At 35.8% G+C, this 19805-nt stretch overlaps 1 protein-coding gene across 3 annotated transcripts in view; it reads left to right on the top strand.

The window, feature by feature from the left end:
• Positions 1 to 18364, top strand: part of CFAP20DC (CFAP20 domain containing) — a 72631-nt gene extending 54267 nt beyond the window's left edge. For 2 of the 3 annotated variants that reach the window (XM_010390177.4, XM_019280248.3), the window contains 2 exons: positions 12566 to 12657; positions 17891 to 18364. In XM_010390177.4, the coding sequence (XP_010388479.4) occupies positions 12566 to 12657; positions 17891 to 18003 (205 nt within the window). In that variant the 3' untranslated portion in view covers positions 18004 to 18364. Of the gene's footprint in view, positions 1 to 81; positions 893 to 12565; positions 12658 to 17890 lie in introns of those variants that run through there. The other variant, XM_019280247.3, reaches the window with a different exon arrangement.
• The last annotated feature ends 1441 nt before the right edge of the window (positions 18365 to 19805 follow it).

Genomic DNA, 19805 nt, shown 5'->3' with positions numbered 1-19805 from the left:
TGCAACATGCAGCCATATACTTCCGATATATTACTGGAGTTAAAGAATAATCCTGGATTCCTGTTCCCTTTCACATGCAAGTCAAAGTACCTATGTTTGTCTAGAAGACCCCTCTGCCTTGGGTTGTCAAAGGAACCATCTCCTTATGAGTTGTTGAATGGATGAAGTGGACAGAGATCATTGACTACAGTCCACAGAGTGCAACGGGAGGTACCTTGAGACAGAACTTTGAACTCTTTATTCCAAAATTGATTTTATAATTCTGATGACATTAGAATTGCCTATATTTTAGTGCAAGCTATGTTGTTTGTCTTCTTTTTGCCCATACATTGGTTAAGTCAGGTTTTATTAAGTTATTTTCATGCATGTGCTAAAGCAATTTGGTACTTGGTACATTTTATATACTGAAAAAACAAATAAACACCATCATCTGTAAAAATAAAGTGTTTCATCATATCAACTTAATATGATCAAAATGAAAACTTGTATTTCCATATAATAAAATTTAAAACAAAAGAGTATAATTTATGACTTAGTTCTTATGCAATTTTAATCCAGTACACACAGTAGACTTAAATTTCCCTAGAAATCATTTTCGAGAAATGCAGGTGGTATTCATAAAATACCTGACTTGCAAGTGCCTCGTAAATTCAGTAGCCCTTGTGAACTGCCAGAAAAGCGTTATTGGGCTGTAAATACAGAAGATGACAAAATTATGAGGTCAGTTTGCATCATGATATAAAAACTGGAAATGATGTGACTTGAATACCATTATTCACATAGTTACCTTTCATTTATAATGGAAAACTCTGTAATGTTTTTCGCAGAGGATGTGTACCTAAATAAGAGGGAAATAAAGTTAATGGTAATTCTATAACTTAGTTCCTAAATTTTTTTTAAAGGCAATTTTAACAAATCCTGTATAAGCAACCAGAAAATGTCTAAAGCTTTGTAAGCCTGCTATAGCTTTGTAGGGAACACATAGAATATTTGAAAAATTGATACAGCCCCTTTAGGTGTGTGGGTGTAAATGCTATGGTAGGAAGACAGTTACATGGTGCATTTACTGAATGAACAAATAGTTTGTTGTAAAGAGGGGTAAAGAACGGGTCTTGAGTAATTTTAAAAAGTGTAGTAGTGATATTTTCTGGGAAATGAAAAGAGCCCAATGTGGAAGCTATTGTCCAGTAAATGTAGGTTCTGTCCATAATAAGATAAAAGGACAAGCCAGGAAAGAAAGCCTGTGAAGGTAATGGAAATTCAGTCAATAAAAAGACTCAGCTCGACTCATTGTCCATTGGTTCCACTGGGTAAAGGTCATAAGTCTGCCAAGAATATTGCTCCTGCCATACAAATCACCTCACCTCATGCTGCTCTGCAAGGCAGAGAACCAGTTAATGAAAGGAGACGACTGAGTGCAGAGGCTGCACAGCCAGAAGAGTGAGGTGGTGTGCAGTGTTTCGGCCCTGGCCATGCAATTCCCACTGACTGATGTGCTGCGTGGTCCTGGCAGAACTCGGGAATTGCTTTCTTCTCTCCAAATAGGGAGCTGTAACTATCTGTATTGTTGCTTCCTCCAGTGCAAGGACTAGAATTTTCTGTGTAACCAGCATTTACTTCATAAGATTTTGTCATCCAAACTAGTTGTGTGTCATAGAAGGTTTGGAAGTTTCACTAAAGGAAATCCTGGAAGACAGTAAGTGTTTTACAATTTCAGCCATACTGAATTGTGAAATGCAGAGCTGCTCTCTGTAAAAGATCACTTGAACCTAATTTATTAATAGACTTTTATAAACTTCAACAGATGCTGTCCAGAAAATTTATTTCTGATAAAAGCTGGTTTTTCTACCTTAGAGAAAGTTTTCAATTTATTAGAAAAACCCTGTCTTTATAAACATTGCCTCACTAAATCCTGTCTTGGCATCCTACTCAGCTCTTCCCAAAATACCAAATAAAATTCGTTCCTCTTGTTCAAACAGTTGTTCCCCAGAAACTGCACTAAAGTACGGCACAAATATTTCAACATTTAATTGAGTATCCTTTCACAAGAAGAATATTTTATTTAAATAATTTCATGCCAGATGTGCATGGCCAAATTTTCAATTAGGTTTTACCCAGATGTTTCTTTTTCAGTTTCTTTTATCTAAAATCAGCTGATAAGGCCCGCAGCCTCTGACAAATGATTAAGAGCCACTGACCTCCCTTCAAGTGGGCTTGTTACAAGCTGACGAAAGCAGGTTGGCTTGTCATTGTAACCTACATTTTTTATGTGAGACTGATTGGGACGTCATCATTATTCTTTCCTCTACAACAAAAAACCCAAAAAAACTGAACAACACAGTCGACCCAAAGAAAAGTAAGTAACATTTTCATCCCTTTTATGGTAAATGTTATAGATTTGAGATTTGTCACCACATAATGTTTCATTGATATGGAGAGTGATGTGTCTGAGGAGGACAATAACTTTTCAAAATAAAGTTGTTGGTTTTACCTTAAGGAAAAAACCAGAACCCAAATCCTCAGTTGCTACTTTATCCAACAATGTGATTTTTTTATTTTTGTAATGACATGCATGCACAGTACTTCAGGTAATGAATCATGAAATGCATAACCATGTACCCTTAACTGAAAGTATTTTTAAATTATATTCAAACTTGATGACTGGTAAAATTTAGGTATGTTAGTTATAAATATAAATTATATGTAAATGTAATGAACACCTCTTTCTGTGCATTCTGACCACTGCTGGTTTCAGGGAATAAATTATTTCTTTCTCTTTCTTTGAAATTTTCTTCTAGAGAAGTCTTTTTTTAGAACCTATTGTTACCATATATATTGCCATTATCATGGCACCTGAAATTTGCATAATTTGCATAATATCAGTGATTCCAGCATAAAACTTTACTGTAAACTGTAAACTTTCAAATATTAAAAGTATCTTTGAGACTACCATTCAATTACTCTCATCCATCCCAGATGAAAACTAAACATTGCAATAGCTGATGCATGTGTTATTAAACCATTGAGAGATTCTGTAAAATTAAACAAATGGTGCAGCAAATGAGGGATTGTAGCTATGACATATGTTTGCACTACAGCAGAACCTCTCCCTCATGTAGAGTGTGAAATTCAGGCACAAGAGGCCTTTGTATTTCCATGCAAAGGTTTGACTAGCAGAATGACTTAGTTAAGAAGCACATTTAAAGACTGAGTTTTTCAAACAAAGAAGCATATTTATTCTTATGATTCATTACAAGATCAAGGTCATACAATCCCATTACTTCTGCAAAACAGACAATATTACATTATGAAGTAGTATAAAATTACACAACAGTTGTCAAAGTAATTGAACAAGAACGATGTATCACAAAATGTACTTTGGTTTTTATTTTACTTGTTCAGTTACTTACCCACAAAATAGAGTAATTTGCAGTAGATCTCCCAGTCGTTAATCTGAATTAGCGAAGTTCTGCTGCATTTGTCAGGCAATAATGTGCATGAAAAAGAACACGACAAAAGAAGCAAATGGCAAAGGAACCATCTAATTGAACAGGTTACATTTTTTAATCATGATGGTAAAAAGCCTAGCTGCAGAAAGGTTATGGAGAACCGAGTGGCTAACGTGTTAAAGCTTGTTAAAATAATCCAAAAATGGCTTTCCCTTGTATGGGAATCTAAGAACAAGGAAAAATGTGGCAACATATGCACTAAGGATTTAAATATAAAACATGGCAAATACTTTCCAACATGCTGTTACATCCATGTCAGTGTAAGGTAGTCTATCTCTTTTTTCTGTATCTCTCTCTTTTTTTTTTTTTTAGCTTCAGGACTTACTGAGAAGAATTTTATTGTCAGTCACACACTTTTTATGGATATTCCTGGGCCATTCAAACAAAGGCCTTGCTTATATGTTAAGATGGACAAAAGGCAGTAAAAGACCTTACCTCTCAGATATGTCAGATTGAAAGAATGAGATCCCTGTTTCCAGACTGTTGCAATCTCTCTTTCCATACTCAGCTGAACTGTTGCTATGGCCCTTTGCCAGTGTGGCTTTTTCCAGGGTATCTCCAGTGTTTATGGATGATGGGTTGCTTTGGTCCAGCCACAAGTCAGCACCTAAAGTCTTAGTCCATCTTCTGAAAACTCTGAGAGCCTTAGGAACTGCACAGAACAGTCAGATGCTGTTGGTGGCTAGTTATGGAAAAAGGAATTACTTTAATTGCAAGACTTCTTAGTCACTAGATTCAGGTGCTTCCTGAACTGGTAGAACAGTAAAATAGAATTTTTTTTTTTAATTTTATTTAATTGTTAAAAAAATGTAAAAAAGTAAGTACATCCTACCTAAAAGACACTTCACTAAATGTGAAAATCCATTTGATTCACTTATCAATGAGTATCTAATGTATTTACTAGAATTTACTTGCTTAGATTAGATTAACACAAAGGAATTTTGACACACCTTTGCAAATTCATTACTTCCAGTTTATACAGCTGATCTTCTGATAAATGAATCACAACTAGCAAGGAAGAAAGAGCTAGTACTTTACTCATATCGGATGTTAAAACTGGTTTTCTCTACTAGTGCCATTTATATTGCTAGTGAATATCAAGACTATAATCTAGACAGCAAACTAACATGGTGATGATCTAAAGGTTCAGTCTTCAAGTAAAATTAAATGTTCCTCCCACTTAACCAAGCTATGATAGAAATTTCATTTATTTAACTACAAAACGTCGACCAAATAGCAAAATATTTTAATTACTAAGTTGTTAAACCTCCAAATTCAGGTCATTCATATTTTTAGATGTAGATGACTGTGTATGGTTTTAATAACCTGCACAAAGTTATCATTTCCACTTTGATAATGAAACAGAAACTGGAAAGCATTGACAGGTCAGACTTTCAGCAAATACCAGTCTGCGTGATTATAGTGTACATAACTATAGTAGCACCTAGCATTATCTAAATATCTTGTTTAGCAAGTAGAATTCACATCTCCTTTGTTATCCTTGAATCCAATCTAGCACGCCTAAGATAGTTCATTTAGAGATTTAAGGCTTTAAGAGCAGATTCAAATGTTCCCTGCACAGTTGTACTTGTACTTTTTATGATCTCATGTTACTAACTCATGGACAATTAAATTATTTAGGTTTTAAGGAGGTCCCTGCCTCCATTAGAAGTGCAGTGTTTGGCAAAATGGACTTGCTGAAGTGGTTTAGAGGAAGGGAAAAGGCATTTTCTAAATATGCTTGTGATTTTCTCAATCTTAGTGCTAGGAAAAAAAGGAAGTTCCAGTAAGGCATACAGTAAATGAAGATATTATGTATTAGGGATGAAATGAATCTGTCACTTCGATGGATTGTGAGGCAAAGAACAGATTAACAGATTACTCATAGTCAGAATGCAGCTCACTGTGAAAAATGTGCAGGAAATGATAAGTGTTGGTTTGTGCTGATTTAATGATATCTTGAAACTACAGTGGCACTCCAGGAAAATAACACAATGTAGCTCATGGCTTGCTTTTTTTTAAATCATCAATGTATTGCCAGATTGTCCTTAAATACTTTTCAAAATAGAACTTCCAATTCATGCAAAGTCATAGGAAAATATATATTTATGTTATTTTTCAAGATTTTTGTTAAAATATGCATTCAAAAATCCTTGATTTTTATGTATAAGTATATTCTGTATTCTTTTGGTGGTATATCTTCTGCTTCTGTGAACTCACTCAGTTTTTCATTTTAAAAAAGCTGGTTTCCCCACCTGGAACTGAGTAGCAGTGAACAGTTATTGATGTATAAATTAATACTGAATTTGTCTCAGTTTATGGAATTTTTATGTAAAAACTTACAAATGTTCAAGAATTTGAATTGTTCAAAGCATTTTAGATACAATAATAGACAACATAAAGCTCAGATGATTTCATAATCATTACAGTCATATGTGGTGGCAGTACCTGAAATTAGCTTCAACATATTTTCAAATAATGTTTGTGTTTTGCACGTATGTCAAACAAATCTCTTTATTAATAGCCTACAAAAGTCCTTGCTTCACTACTGAAGCTATTATTGAAGAGTTTATTTCTATGGAGGTACTTCCATTAAAAAATAAACCCAAACCTCAGACCTCCCATTATGAATACAGGATTAACATATGACTAAGCAGAAACAAAATAGGTGTGTGTAGGTAATTTGGCATAAGTTAATGAAGTTGCACGTGCCTGAGGCTGACCAGATATGGAAATAATGGAAAATTCACATCTTTTAATCTAGAGGAGCCTAACCAGCAATGCATGGTCCAAAAAGAGATGCATCAGGGAATAGATGAGGGGTCTTACAAAGCCAGGTGACTTTTTATTAATTTATCTAAGAATTGAAATAGTCTCTACTAAATTTTCTTAAGTAGATATAATTAAAACTAAAAACAGAAGTGTCTTGGGGTGACTTTATGATGTGCATCCCCTATCTCTGCTCTATGCCCAGAAATTAACTTTGTGCCTTTCTGTGCCTTTAAACTGAGCCTGAGAGGGGGGAGAGGGAAAAATAACCGAGCAAACTTTTCAAACAGTTGTTTTAAGGACACAGAGATACACAGATTCCTCTGCTTCCAACAGCAGCAAGAGGGGAGGAAGTGCCCTGCTTGCTTTCCAGCCAGGTTTTCCAGCTCCTTTTTATCTGTAGGGAGATGGAGAGTTGAACTTTGTTTTCCTGGGACTTTGGTTTTTTCTCTTCTTTTTCTGGTCTCCACCGAGGCCCTGGAGGGGGGCCCACCACAACCCAGCTCCAAGGAGGGGGAGAGACTATGGAAGGACTCTGAAATTTTCCCAGGTTTTCTCTCCACAGCAAGAGGTTTTATTATTGAGCATTAGTATTCTTTTCCTGTGTGTTTGTTAAATAAATAGTTTTTATCTCTTTCACTTTCCTCCGAGGAAAATTTCTTTTTCCCCAAACCTGGTGGGGGAGGGATGGTTGTAACCTGCCTTCTATCAGAGGATATTTTCCTCCAAATTTGTCCAAACGGGCACAAGAAGGAAAATAAGTCTCTATCTTAGCAGAACTGAACCATACTTTAGATGTGAGCTGGCACTCTGCATTCAGTGCATCATGGTATGATATCACTTATGCACTTTGAGCATTTACAGCAGGATTTGCTCCATGTGGTATTAAATATTGCTAATACAGCAGAAGTATGCACTGAGATTTAAGTTGATAGCAAGATGTCAGGAATTGGTCCTTTTTTTGTTAAAATATTTTTACACTTGATTCACACATTGACATTTTCTGGCCCTCCACAGTTAGTCAAATAATCCAGTGTAAAAACACAGTTCAGCAAATGTGCTCCTCTTCTTTCACTCAGGCACAAGTCCATTCTCCTCTCAAGTTCATAAAAATTCACTAAGTAGATGCAGTTAAATACGATCTTTTGTGTTTCTAGTGACTGTACCCTTCAGGTGCTGAATAGACTGTCAAACTGATGTGTTGGTAATGATACAAAACTGATGCTGGTTTTTCATTCCCTGATTTGATATAATGGAGCCATTGCCTTGCACTTTTGCAGTATACTACAAGGCTGAACAAATACTCCTTTTAATTTTGGTATAGATTGTTGGACAAAACCATACTAAAACTTTCAAGCATTTCAATTTTGTTAATAAAGTGGATGAAATGATCCCATTGATTTAAATAATACAACTTAAATTTGATTCAAAAGAAATGCAATAAAGTATGCTATCTCAAGTCAGTGCAATATTAAAAATCTTTATACTAAGTGATTTGACATTTTCTCAGTCTCCCAGTCTGCAAAAGTATCTGTGAAAAAATCAAAGTATCAAAGGTGTTCATTTAGATTTCAGTGAAAAACTTCTGATACTAAGGATTTCTGTTGATGGTAATAATTTTAAGACATTGTCATTGATAAGAGCTACTTAATAAAGCATCACTAATTCTCTCAACAGACTTTGCTGATGGAGGCCTTTTTTCTGCAAAATTTAAGATATTGTCATAAAACTGAAATTATGTTCATAAGGTCAAAAGATTCTCTTGCTTTCCATCACAGTTCAGCTGCCATGTGATATTTCACTATATGACCTCTATTATCTGAAAGTATTTTCAAAGAATTTTTAAGTAATATTTTTTAAGAAAAATGTAACAAGATTATATAACATTTGCATTATATTTTGGTATGGAGAATAGCTTTCAGAATAAGGAAGAATTTCAGTGCAAGCACTAAAGGTACATGATGCTGTTGAGTGTGTGTGGTAGCTGTTCTGAGCTTTCCTACAAACAGCTCACAATGTCAAAAGACAGTATTTGGCATTCCACACTGTTATCAGTAAGCTCTAGATAGTTCATTGCACATTGATTGTATTGATTACAGCTGGAGGCATTGATAGCATAAATAGAGCGTTTTTAATTAGTCAGAATGTGTGATTAAATTTTCTGTTTTAATGAGATAAACTAGCTTCTTTAATAAGTTCTCAAAAAATATATACTCTTTATTGACTCAGAATAAAACCACAATAAACAGGAACACAGGCCACTGTGTTTCTCAGAATATTGCCAGTTGCCTCCATGCTAGTCCTTGACCTTTTGTCAAGGTCTAACACATTTTTCAGGGTGCTTTTTTAAAATTCACTGAAACCCTCTGTCACACATACACATACAAACATGCTTTAGTTGCTTCTTAAAAGCAGCTGCAGATTTTACTGTGGAAAGTTTGTTGTGACTGCTCAGCTGCAGCATCTGTCAGAATTCCTTCTGTAAACCCACTCCTCAGAAGTTTATCCATCAGCTGCCAGCGCTTATTCCCTACTGTAATTTGACCAGGAAGATTTCAGCATGCATGAGATTTTTTTTAAATTTCTCTTCAAGATTTTAGGAGGCTAATTTAGACTTTGCTAACTAACTTACCGAAGTAGTAAACCAGTTTTTAATATATGTTGGGTAAAATGTTTTGTTCTTGAAAGTAATACTAAGTCAACAATGAATCCCTAATACTGTTAATTTTTGATTACTTGTCTTGGTGGGAGGTGGTTGAATAGCAAAACTATTTGTTTTTCTTGGACACTGAGAGAAAAAAACATGAGCTGAATCAAGACTGTCTTAATAGGAAACATTAAACTTTCCAACACATCTCTGTTGCTTCTGTCATTGATAAAAACTTCTTTGCCTCCTTCTAGAACCATCAAATCATTAGATCTTACACTTGTACCTCCTCGAAAAAGTAATCATTCATCTACTGAATCAGATACATCAAAATAAATATGAATATGAAACTGAACAACACTTTTAAATAATATTTGACTCCAATAAATGAAGGACAAAATCAAAGATAAAATTACCCAGATACTCAAAAAGCACCCCATCTCTGATTTCTCAGACTAAATATTTCATGCAGATCTTCCAGATATGAGACTTCAAACTAAAATTCACCAATTTCCTGAGTAATAAGAACTATTACTATAGCACAAGTACTGGTTTAACAACATACTATTACTTCATTCCCTCACTGTTTTCTAAATGAATTGCCTCTTTCTTTTTCATTGGAGGTAATTACCTTAATATCTTTCTTTCCTTCTTGCTAACATCCTTTCTGCTTTACAGGTACCAACTACTTTCTTTAGGAATTCCCGGATACATGTTTTATATGAAAAACAGGAATCTTTAAATGCTTGTGGTTTGTACCAGACCTGTATAACTGCATATGTACTCTAAAGCTTTTATATTTTGTAACTGTGTTTGTTGGTCTGACTAAGGTAACTCTCTTTAGAAGTGAGCACTGTCTTTCTCTCTCCTTGCACTTTTGCTCCTGCAGTTGTCCAGCAGAAATATTCTAGTTCTTCTCAGGTTCTCAAACATGGCTGCCTTTTGCAAAAGCTGTAGTGAATGTGGAAGGAAAGGTAGCGTGGCAAGCAGAGGTGTAGATTGGCACTCACAGTAGTTCCTTACCTTCCCTAAAATTGATGCCGTTTCTCTGAGAGATCACCTTTGCCTTTGCTGACTTTGTGTTTCAGTGCAATTGTAAAGAATCAGGTTTGTGCTGCTGCTTTGTGCTGTCAGCCCACATCCTGTGAGGATGGTCAGATTCTAGTGTTTATGTGGCTGATTTTGAGGCAGATCAAACCACACATGCAAGGGACAGGAATAGAAAATATATTCTACCATGCTACTAGGTATCAGCCTGCATTTAACTGTTATTCCTAAAAACTTCTGAAGCTTTGGTGTAAACAAAGAGCCTTTGGCTGCATTCAGGGAATGCAGATATGGTGAGCAATGACAGACAGCTAATAATGAGAAGTCTAGGTAAGCATATGGCTGTGTACATTGGTGGTACCAGCTCCCACTGGCCCTAGCTTACAGCAGAAGAGAAGGATTGGCTGTGAAGTTGGCCATATATGTGAAAATAATATGACAGTGTAAGAAAATTTTAAAGTATGTTTTTTGCATTTTGACATGATGGAAAATCCAATATCTCTTCCTTTAAATCTGATATACTGCTTGCTGGATTTCTACACCAACAGTTCTGTTTCCTGAGGCAGAAAATTAGTTTTTTCCATTTTGACTGCAAACAGAGAGGTGATTGTCCCCAGATTCAACCCAGATTATGCACACAGGCCAACAGGAGATGATGTAGAATCAATAACAAGTCCAGAAGTAGCAGAAAAACTAACAGAAAAAAAAAGCAGCTGGCATATTTTAGCAATTGTACCAGATGACTGAGCCTTGCCAGATTTCTCTGACAGAAGCAACTTGTACATGAGATCATGAAGGCCTTTCAGAAAATAGAAGTGTATTACCTGTTTCCTTGCTGTTGGACAATCAAGTTGAGACAATTACAGTCTGGAATGTAAAGAAATCTGCCAAGCTTTGGAAAAAGTTATCCCTTTTAGACAAAGCCATGGATGTTGAAGTTACCTCTACAGCTCTGGCTAATCTCCTTGGCCTGTAGCACAAGTTCACATGCATAATTCTTTTGTGCCAGCTGTTGGAACAGCCAGACATAAATTGAATCAATCCCAAACCAAGTTTAATTTACTTTTTAGAGCTGTACTGCTCCCATCAGCATGAAGCAAACATATGGGAATTTATCCTCTTCCATACCTCTTGCCTTGCAGTGAAATAGGTTGGTCAAAAACGATGAATCTGGTTCTATCAAAATGAGGTGGTTCATTGAGGTCCCTCAAATTCTGTGTTCAAGTGTTGACTTTCAGTTTTTCAGTCTAGTTAATGATGATATGGAAGCTTTAATGTGTTACAGCTCTTTACTGCCAGAGAGGAGAGATGGGAACGTAAGGAAACAGCAGCTATGCACAGTGTGCGGGGATTAATTTCAGATGTGGAAAAAATTACAAAACATGGCCACCTGAACAAAGAATGTCTTTGTGACTTAGATGTGTCCTTCCAGGGCTATCTTTCTCTGACTGATAGCATAATCTGAATGACTTGGTCACTGCACTGCAGTTTACAATAAAAAACCATGACAACAATAACAATAAAAACAGCTGTTCTGTTTTCCTTTCTCTGAGATGTAACAATCAAAAACAGTGTTTCATAAAGTGGAATATGTGAAAGGAACATTGAACTTTGCATGAATGTATGATAGCATGAAAATAATTTTTAGAAGTTATCACACTAGTGTCCAGGAGAGACATAATTTGTCCATGAACAGGACAAGAAAGTACTCTCTCCTCGATGAAGATCCCATCAAAATCTTTTTCTTTACAGAAGTGAAATAGATACATGACACCTGTGATAAGAGTCCTCTATATTGTCTTGCCAGTGGGTAGAATCATGTTATGTTCAGTAATGAATTTTTATTTATTACATACAACATTTTATAACAATAGGAAATGGATATAAAGAATTATTTATAATGTATTTGCCTAAGAATGTTTTTTCCCCCATATCAACGACAACATTCAGACTCAATCCAGTGTTTCCTCTTCAGAAAACTTAGTGGCATCCATTTCCTGTCTTAAGTTCAGCTCTAACTCACCACCCATCCAGACAGGGAATGTTACACCACGTTCTGTGTCACCCTATTGCAAGGGCACCAAGCGCTGCCAAGTCAGTGGTAACCAAACCAAACACATCTTGTGATTGTCTTTGAGCCTCTTTCCTTAGAGAGGGTAAGGATTTTTAATCAAATTGACTCCCACAGGTTGTTCATTCCAAGCTTTTATTCCTCAGAAAAAGACTCTGATCAGTCCTGTAGGCTTCCAAAGGATAACTCTGTGTTACGGATCACACCTCCTGTACACCCTGTGCTGAGAGACCCACACCAGCTGAAATCTGAAAAGCAAACCTGACCTAAACCACAGATTTTAATGTGAACAGAACAGGTGAAAAGGCTAAGGAAGTAAGAAAGCCTTAATGTTTAATAATTGTATTAACTGTAAAATCTATTTTTATAATAATGAAATCTAGCTTGATTTTGTTTCAAAACACTTGACAACCTGCAATTTCTTTTTGGTTTTTTGTTTTTTTTTTAATAATCAAAATAATTAGAAAAAATAGCAACACAAACTGTGCTTTTATTAATGATATTCTGATTTTTATTTTACAGGAACTGGTTAAATGTGTTCAGTCCCCTCATCATTCCTGGAAGCCAACAACTAGAAGAGCACACTAAATCTTCAACAAAACAGAATACTCAAGGTAGGAATTTATGAAGACAATGAAAAGAACCTAAGTAGAAAGACATTTCTAAAAGTTCTTTCTGTGGTGCTGGTACTGCCTTCTCATAGTCTTCTATCTTACTACCTTTTGGTTTCAAATTCCCTTGTTTATTAATCTCAGCTCAAGGTAGCAGAGTCTTCCATGCAGTATTATTTGCCTCTGCTAGAAGAATAACATGCTGTTGCTCTTTCCTGATGTTCTGACTCTATACAGATTAACTCATAAAAAATGCATCTTATTTGTTAAAAATAAGGAATTTATGCTAATGGGGATGGCAAACCTACATAAGAAAGAACACAAAGACTAAACATTCTTATTCAGAGGCACGATTATACTTGCATAAGAGATACTTCTCTTATGAAGAAAAATTGCAGATTTAGCTTTAAATGAAATCTTAGTGTGATTTCCTGAGGACTACTGTCACCAGAGTTACAGGTTTTTGCTTATTAATGGTGTTTGCTTAGAGGATGGTAAAGAACTTCACTGAAACTGGAAAGTCAATGACACAATAAAGAAAATACCTTGTTTTCCTCAAATGCCCTTTTTTCTTTTCAGTTATCTTAGGAAACAGGGTAGAATCATCATCATAGAGTATCATAAAATGGTTTGGGCTGAAAGGGACCTTGGAGTCCAGTTCCAACCCCCCCCTGCCATGGAAAGAGACACCTTCCCCTCAACCAGGCTGCTCAAGGCCACATCCAGCCTGGCCTTGGACACTTCCAGGGTAGACATTTACATTTTTCTTCAGGTCTCAGAAATTCATTGGGAGCTCTCATAAATCGGACCCTTGTATTTTGGCTGTCCAAGGGGTACAGACATCTCAGTGATTTACTGTCTAAAATAAATTATGCCCCTCAAAATGGGAACATTTTCATAGACGTAGATTTGTAATTGTTTGTGACAGCAAAATACAATTTTTCTGTCAGGAAGGGACCTTGCTTTGAAGAATCAAGTAATATGTAGTGTTAAGGGTCCTGAATAAGCCAAACAGAATTGAACAGTCATCCTTGAGCTATAGGTACATTGGACAAAAATTCATGAAAGGTCCCAGAGAACTTTTCTCGTTAGTATTATGAAATCCAAAGCTTGTTGCATTAAACCCATAATTTTTGTAAATTTTTTAAACTGTATTATTACCTTTAAAAAGCTTTTAAAAAGAAGTATATTTGGGAATTTGTATTTCTCCTGTTATCCACACTAGAATTTCCAAATGGTTTTGTGTATTGTTCCTAAACTCATTTTCCTTTAAGCTGAAATATTTTACATCATGTGCCTTTGATTACACATTTGGAGAACAGAAATTGCCTATATACCATAGCTTTTTATTTTGGCTTTTTATTTAATACCTTCATTCAGTCAAATTTATATCATCATTTATATGTAGGATGTTTGTGATTTTGATAACTTCATACAGAAATTTTTCTATCTCCAGATACACAAAAAAACGTGCTGTATTGAAGTGATCATTTCTCCAAGAGAGAACGACAAAACCAGTCTATGACCTTCCCTCCCCAAACAGGACAGTTTGGATTTTTTCTGAACTACTGGACACTCCTCTCTATGAAAGTAGCAGAGAAGCTGCAGTGCTGTGTGATAAAGGCCTGCCAGATTAGATCATCCCCATCAAACATTAGAATCTGGGTATTTTCCTTGGTTTAAAAGAAATCCTGATGGATGATAACTAGATGGTTTGGAGTATCATTTTTGAAAGAGGTGCTAAATAAATTGTGTCCTGTGATATATCTCAAGGACTTTGGGAAAAACTTTTTTCCTTAATCACTTCACTTGAGGTCAGTTATTTGTGCAGCAAAAGAGCTGGTTCATTACTGACAATTACATACCAGATCTGAATAACAAACTGAATGCTCAAATCCATTCCAGAAAATTCTGCTGCCCTGCTTACCCTCACCTTTTTTTGATTTTTTAGTATCACATTGGAAAATTACTTCATTCTCATGTTGGGAAGTGTCCCAAGATTATTTTCTCTGTGTTCCAAGTATCACAAGTGTTCCAAGTATCACAGGATAACAAAAGCTCTGAAAATCTGCAATGAGTCATAATGTATTCAAGATAGGAATTTTATCTAAAAGTATCCTTAAAGAAAAACAGTATAGCATTAGTAAATTAATAAAAGATTTGTCAATTCTTATATTTTAAAAAAATCTTCAAGTTGAGACTTAACTTTGGGGAAAAAGGTGATTCCTTTCTAAGAAAACATTTCACTCTGTAGTTCCTTTCTCAATATTTGCACCATCCATTATTTAAATGGTGAGATGCAATGAGAAGTAGTCTTCTATTCAACAGGTTTCCCAATAAAATGAGGAAAATTTAGACTCATAAATATGATACATTTCCATAGATTTTTTTCATTATTGGGCATTGATATTTCTGAGGTATAGACAGTTTCATTTATCTTGACATAACAAGAAAGTCTCCACAGTAAGTGACAGTGACAGAGCCATAGATTCTCTGGAACTTTATGGTATCTTGGTCTTAAGACCAAGGGATAAGGTTATAAAAACTCTAGGACCCACACAGTCTTCTTTTTTGGGCTACAGCTGCTGACAGTATTCATATAGTAATCCTGCAGTACATAATTACAGTATAGATTTGAGCATTGTAGTTCAGTGTTCAAGGATCATCTTGGAGAAAATATCAGCAGTGTTCTTTCCAGCACACCATCTGCTGACAGCTGATGCAGTGCACTTGACTTCCATCAGGGTCAGAATATGATCCATGCATCTTAAAGTGAGATTTCCTACAAGATGTTTTCTAATATTAAAACCTAGAATATGGTAAAAATGTATTTCTGGGAAAAGGGAAATGATTTAGTTTAGTTCTCCAGACTGTGGTGACTATGCAAACACTGTTAACATAATCCAAATAACAACACATTTATTTGTACATTCATTTCCGAGCTCAGAAAAAGCTGCCACATGCCTGCCCTGTTCTTTGTTATATGGATTTAGACATCTTGAGCAAGTCATTTTCCAGAGAAACAATAGCTCCCCTGATTTCAGTGGGACAGCATTTCATTTAGCATAACAGGTATTTACAGACACTAGCTACTTTCAGTCTTCTTTCAGCTCAACAAAAAAATACTCATCCCTCTGTAATGTACATCACAGACCTCAGTTTTCATTTAAAATCAAGTTATTTTCTCACCTAAAATACCATTTAATTTTTTAGTGATTGAAGAACAAAAGCTTTGGTTTTGCTTTCACCCTGAGATGCAAATTAAACTGCCAAGAGGTTTTTTCATGCAATTCTGAGCAGCTTCAACCCCTAAAGTGTGGGCAGTGGCAATATGAACAGCTATGGAAATTTTCTTTGAAAGTGACCTGTTTATCAGTTAATTTGGCCACAAGCACTTCTTTCCTGCATATGGTCAGGTTGCCCACTTGAAATAAGAAAGACACCTTCTAACACAACCATTATGTACTATTGGAGTCTTTTAGAAGAATATCACTTAATTTAAGCAGTACTTCTATTTAGGAAGAAGAACAGCAGTGAGGTTTTCACATGTCTGCTCAGAACTGAACTCCATGCTGCCATTGGAAATTTGTTGCAACACCTAGAAATGCCTTATAATGCATTTGGGGGTACTGTGAGGTGCTAAAAGAAAGAAGCCTGACTTTAAAAACAAGATAGGTCTAGAAAACTAAGTTCTTCTTTTGGTCACATGACAATACCTGCAGGGAATTATTGATATAAAGGTATAAATCCAGCTAGTCCTGGATGCAATATAATTCTGATTTGGTAGGAATTCAAGCCACACAGGGAAAGAGGTATATCTCTGATGGGTCTGAAGAATTCCTAACTCAAACCAGGGAGTATATTGAGTGGCCAGTTCCAAGGTAAAGCAGGAGGGACATTTAAGCTCAGGGGAGAAAAGAGAATAATTTTGAAGCAAAGCATAGGCACTGAAAAGCAAAATAATAAAAGGAAGAATGCAGTGGAAATAACAGCATGGTTTCAGGTGAAATTGTAAGGCTGTGTGAGGGAGTGAGGCATGAACACTGTTTGCTTGTGTACTGTGATCTGAAATGGAGAAAAAGACATTCAGTTCTTTACCTTCTTTCTGCACTACATAACTTTTTCCAAGAGCTGTCCAAACAAAATATCCCAGTTAACCTCATTTAGCTTCCTAGGCCAGATGAAGCTCCCACAGCAGGGAGGGAAACAATTTGGCTTTACCTTCTTGTCTTTGGTTACAGTGAAAGACAGTTTCTTTCTGATGGTATTTGTTACATGCTACAAAAATGAATCTCTTCTAAAAGGGTAAAGTGCACACTTCTGTATGCATCAAATGCACCAACCTACTTTCTGGTCTCCAGATAATGTAACCTATATACGGCTGTGTGATCCTGGCTGTAAATAGACTCTGAATGTTTGAAATCATTGCCATTTGCATAACAGGCCATTATTTATCATGAGGTGTTAGGGCATACAAAGCACTCGGTATTAGCAGGCTAAGTGTGGGATGAACATTTATGATGAAATTCAAGATACAGATTGCATTCAACTGTGAATTATCTCCTATCAAAAAGCTGTAGATCATATGACTTAGATTTAGCTTATATGAAAGACAGGTTCAGAAGAGAAGCTACAATATATAAAGTATCTGTAAGAAAAGCCAGTAGGGCTTTATCAGTGTATTTTAGACTAAAGGTTAATTTCTGTTACCTGAAAACTTTCTTGTGTTTATATAATTTTAGATATGCTCGATTTAAAATTTTTATTGTCTGGAAGAATCTTTTTTTCCACTCTGATACTAAAAGATCTTTTGTACAGATTCACCTATCCTGGATATTTAGGTGACATAGTGGATACCAGTCATCCAAATTCTTTCAGTCTTACAGGCCCTAAGTCTTTGTTCAAGCTAAAAAATTATTGAGGTTATTGAGGAAAATACCAGTTAAGAATACTTTGATCCACTATTAGTAAAGGTACTTTTGGTGAACTGCTCCATTGAACTTTGAAAATTCCAGTTGTTAAGCAAACTCCAGCTGACCTCTTTTCACCTCAGTTAAGTACATGTCTTCAGAAATATAATAAAAATGTGAATTGCTGTTACTTTGAAGGCAACAATTCAGAAGTCAGAAGATTATACATTTGAAAGAAAAAATCTCACATCTGACAGAAAGATATTTCCATGTTATTGTTTGAGGGAATAAGAGTGATTTATTCTTACTTTTTCCGCTTCACACAGGTGAAGATCACCTCAGTGCTGAAGAAGATGAGGAAGCTTTGACTCTTTTGTATGATCCATGTCTGAACTGTTACTTCGACCCGAATTCTGGGAAATACTACAAATTGGCATAGTCAGAATACCAGAGGATATTATTTTGTATTCATAGTTATCTTCTAACTTCTTGCAAAATCTGACTGAGCCATATAATTTATTATATAACTTAAAACTTAAATTAAACAATAGTTTTGCAACCAAATTAATATATTTGTCAAACAGTGTCTTATTTTTATAGCTTTGTATTAAATTGTAATGCAGTGGAAAATCACATAGCATAAAAGTTGCTTGTGTCTAAGACAGTTATTTGTTAGTCTAATTTATTTCCAATATTCACAGCTTCCATATGAAAACAAATGAAACTGAATCAAGAAGGTTGGTGGTATTTATGTGTAAATTATGGTTTTACTCAAAAAAACAAAACATTACTTGCTTACTGTGTATTTTTAATTGGGGTGAGATGCTGACGGCATCAGCTACCGTCGGCTTTACAGCTGTAACAACACAGGGCTGAAGAGCAGGGAGGGATTGGTCCAACACTCAGAAACTGGAGCCTTGTTTCAGGTAAGGCAAGGAGGTCTGTATGTGATCTATGTGGCAGGCTGTGCTCGAAGGGCAGGTCGAACATGTTTGTGTGAGTTTCTCCATTACACTTGCAATAAAATAATGCAATTCATTTAACACGTCTGTATTGGGGTTCAGTGCAGTTTTCAGTGAGGGTCCTAAAGTTCCAACTTGGAGTTTTAAATTGCCTGCATCAGTGTATATTTTGCTTTTATGGTATGTAAAATACCTCTACTGACCACAGAGAAAGAATACAGATAAAAAACAGACCATATGTAGCTTTTGGAAATGAAATCATTATATAAAATTAGTCAAATACTGTGTATGTATTTTATTTGTTTTATTTATTCATGGATTTATTACTGTGCATGGATACTGTGTACTGTACTTTGCTCTAAAATCCAGTTAACCTGACCCTGAAGTTTCTGGCTGCTACTTGGCTCCGAGCTGCGCCTGACATTCCCAGCCCCAGAGCAAGTGCAGTGCTGCTTGCTAAGAGCATCCCCCAGCCAACAGGACACTTGCCTAAAGGGTAAATAAATCATTAAAACATCAGGTGCTGGGTATAGGAGAAAAGGTGTTGCTTAGGAGTTGTCCATGACACAAGAAGTCCAAGGAGTTTTGCTGTAATGGAGGTGAGTCAGTGGAAGAGCTTTGGAGTCCACCAGTTCAGTACATAACACTTTCCTGGAGACAGCAGAAGGGAATGTGAAAGCCACGTGGCAAAAGTGATCTATAGGCATTTCTGGTGATTCTTGTTCTAAGTTTCTACTTGATTATACCCAGTGCTACCCACTGTAATTATTTTCAAGCTGACTACTCAGTGAATTTTTAAGAATAATGTATTTGAATGTCATAAAGCGAGCTTAGTAAGCTCACTGCAAGTGATTTAAAATTATATGCCTGTAAATTATATGTAATCGTGGATCCCAGTTAATGAATATCCTAGAATCAATTGAAAATGCAGTTGTTAATAGTGGCTTGGCATAAGATCAAATTGTGTATTTGGCTCTGTGGCAGGTACAAACATATCATCACAAATTGATTGGAGGAAGAGTAGCACTGAAATCCACAGGAAGACAGATACTGCACTGAGATAATTTACTTACCCCACCTTAGCCAGAAAGATTTGTACCTGTTCTTGCTAACACCATCATCAGTTTTAAAGTTCAATGAAATCATAATTTTGACTTTCAAAAATCAGATGCTGGCTTGTACATGCCTGTGCATATCTAGGCATTTTGGCATCATTTAGTGATCAGGACCACACTCCCTCTGTCTGTGGCAAGGGTATTTAAAACATGTTATTAACTTT

The sequence above is a fragment of the Corvus cornix genome, chromosome 12 (assembly GCF_000738735.6).
Source record: "Corvus cornix cornix isolate S_Up_H32 chromosome 12, ASM73873v5, whole genome shotgun sequence".
Taxonomy (NCBI): domain Eukaryota; kingdom Metazoa; phylum Chordata; class Aves; order Passeriformes; family Corvidae; genus Corvus; species Corvus cornix.
Note: the sequence above shows the minus strand (reverse complement) of the source record. Positions and strands in the feature narration are given on the sequence as shown.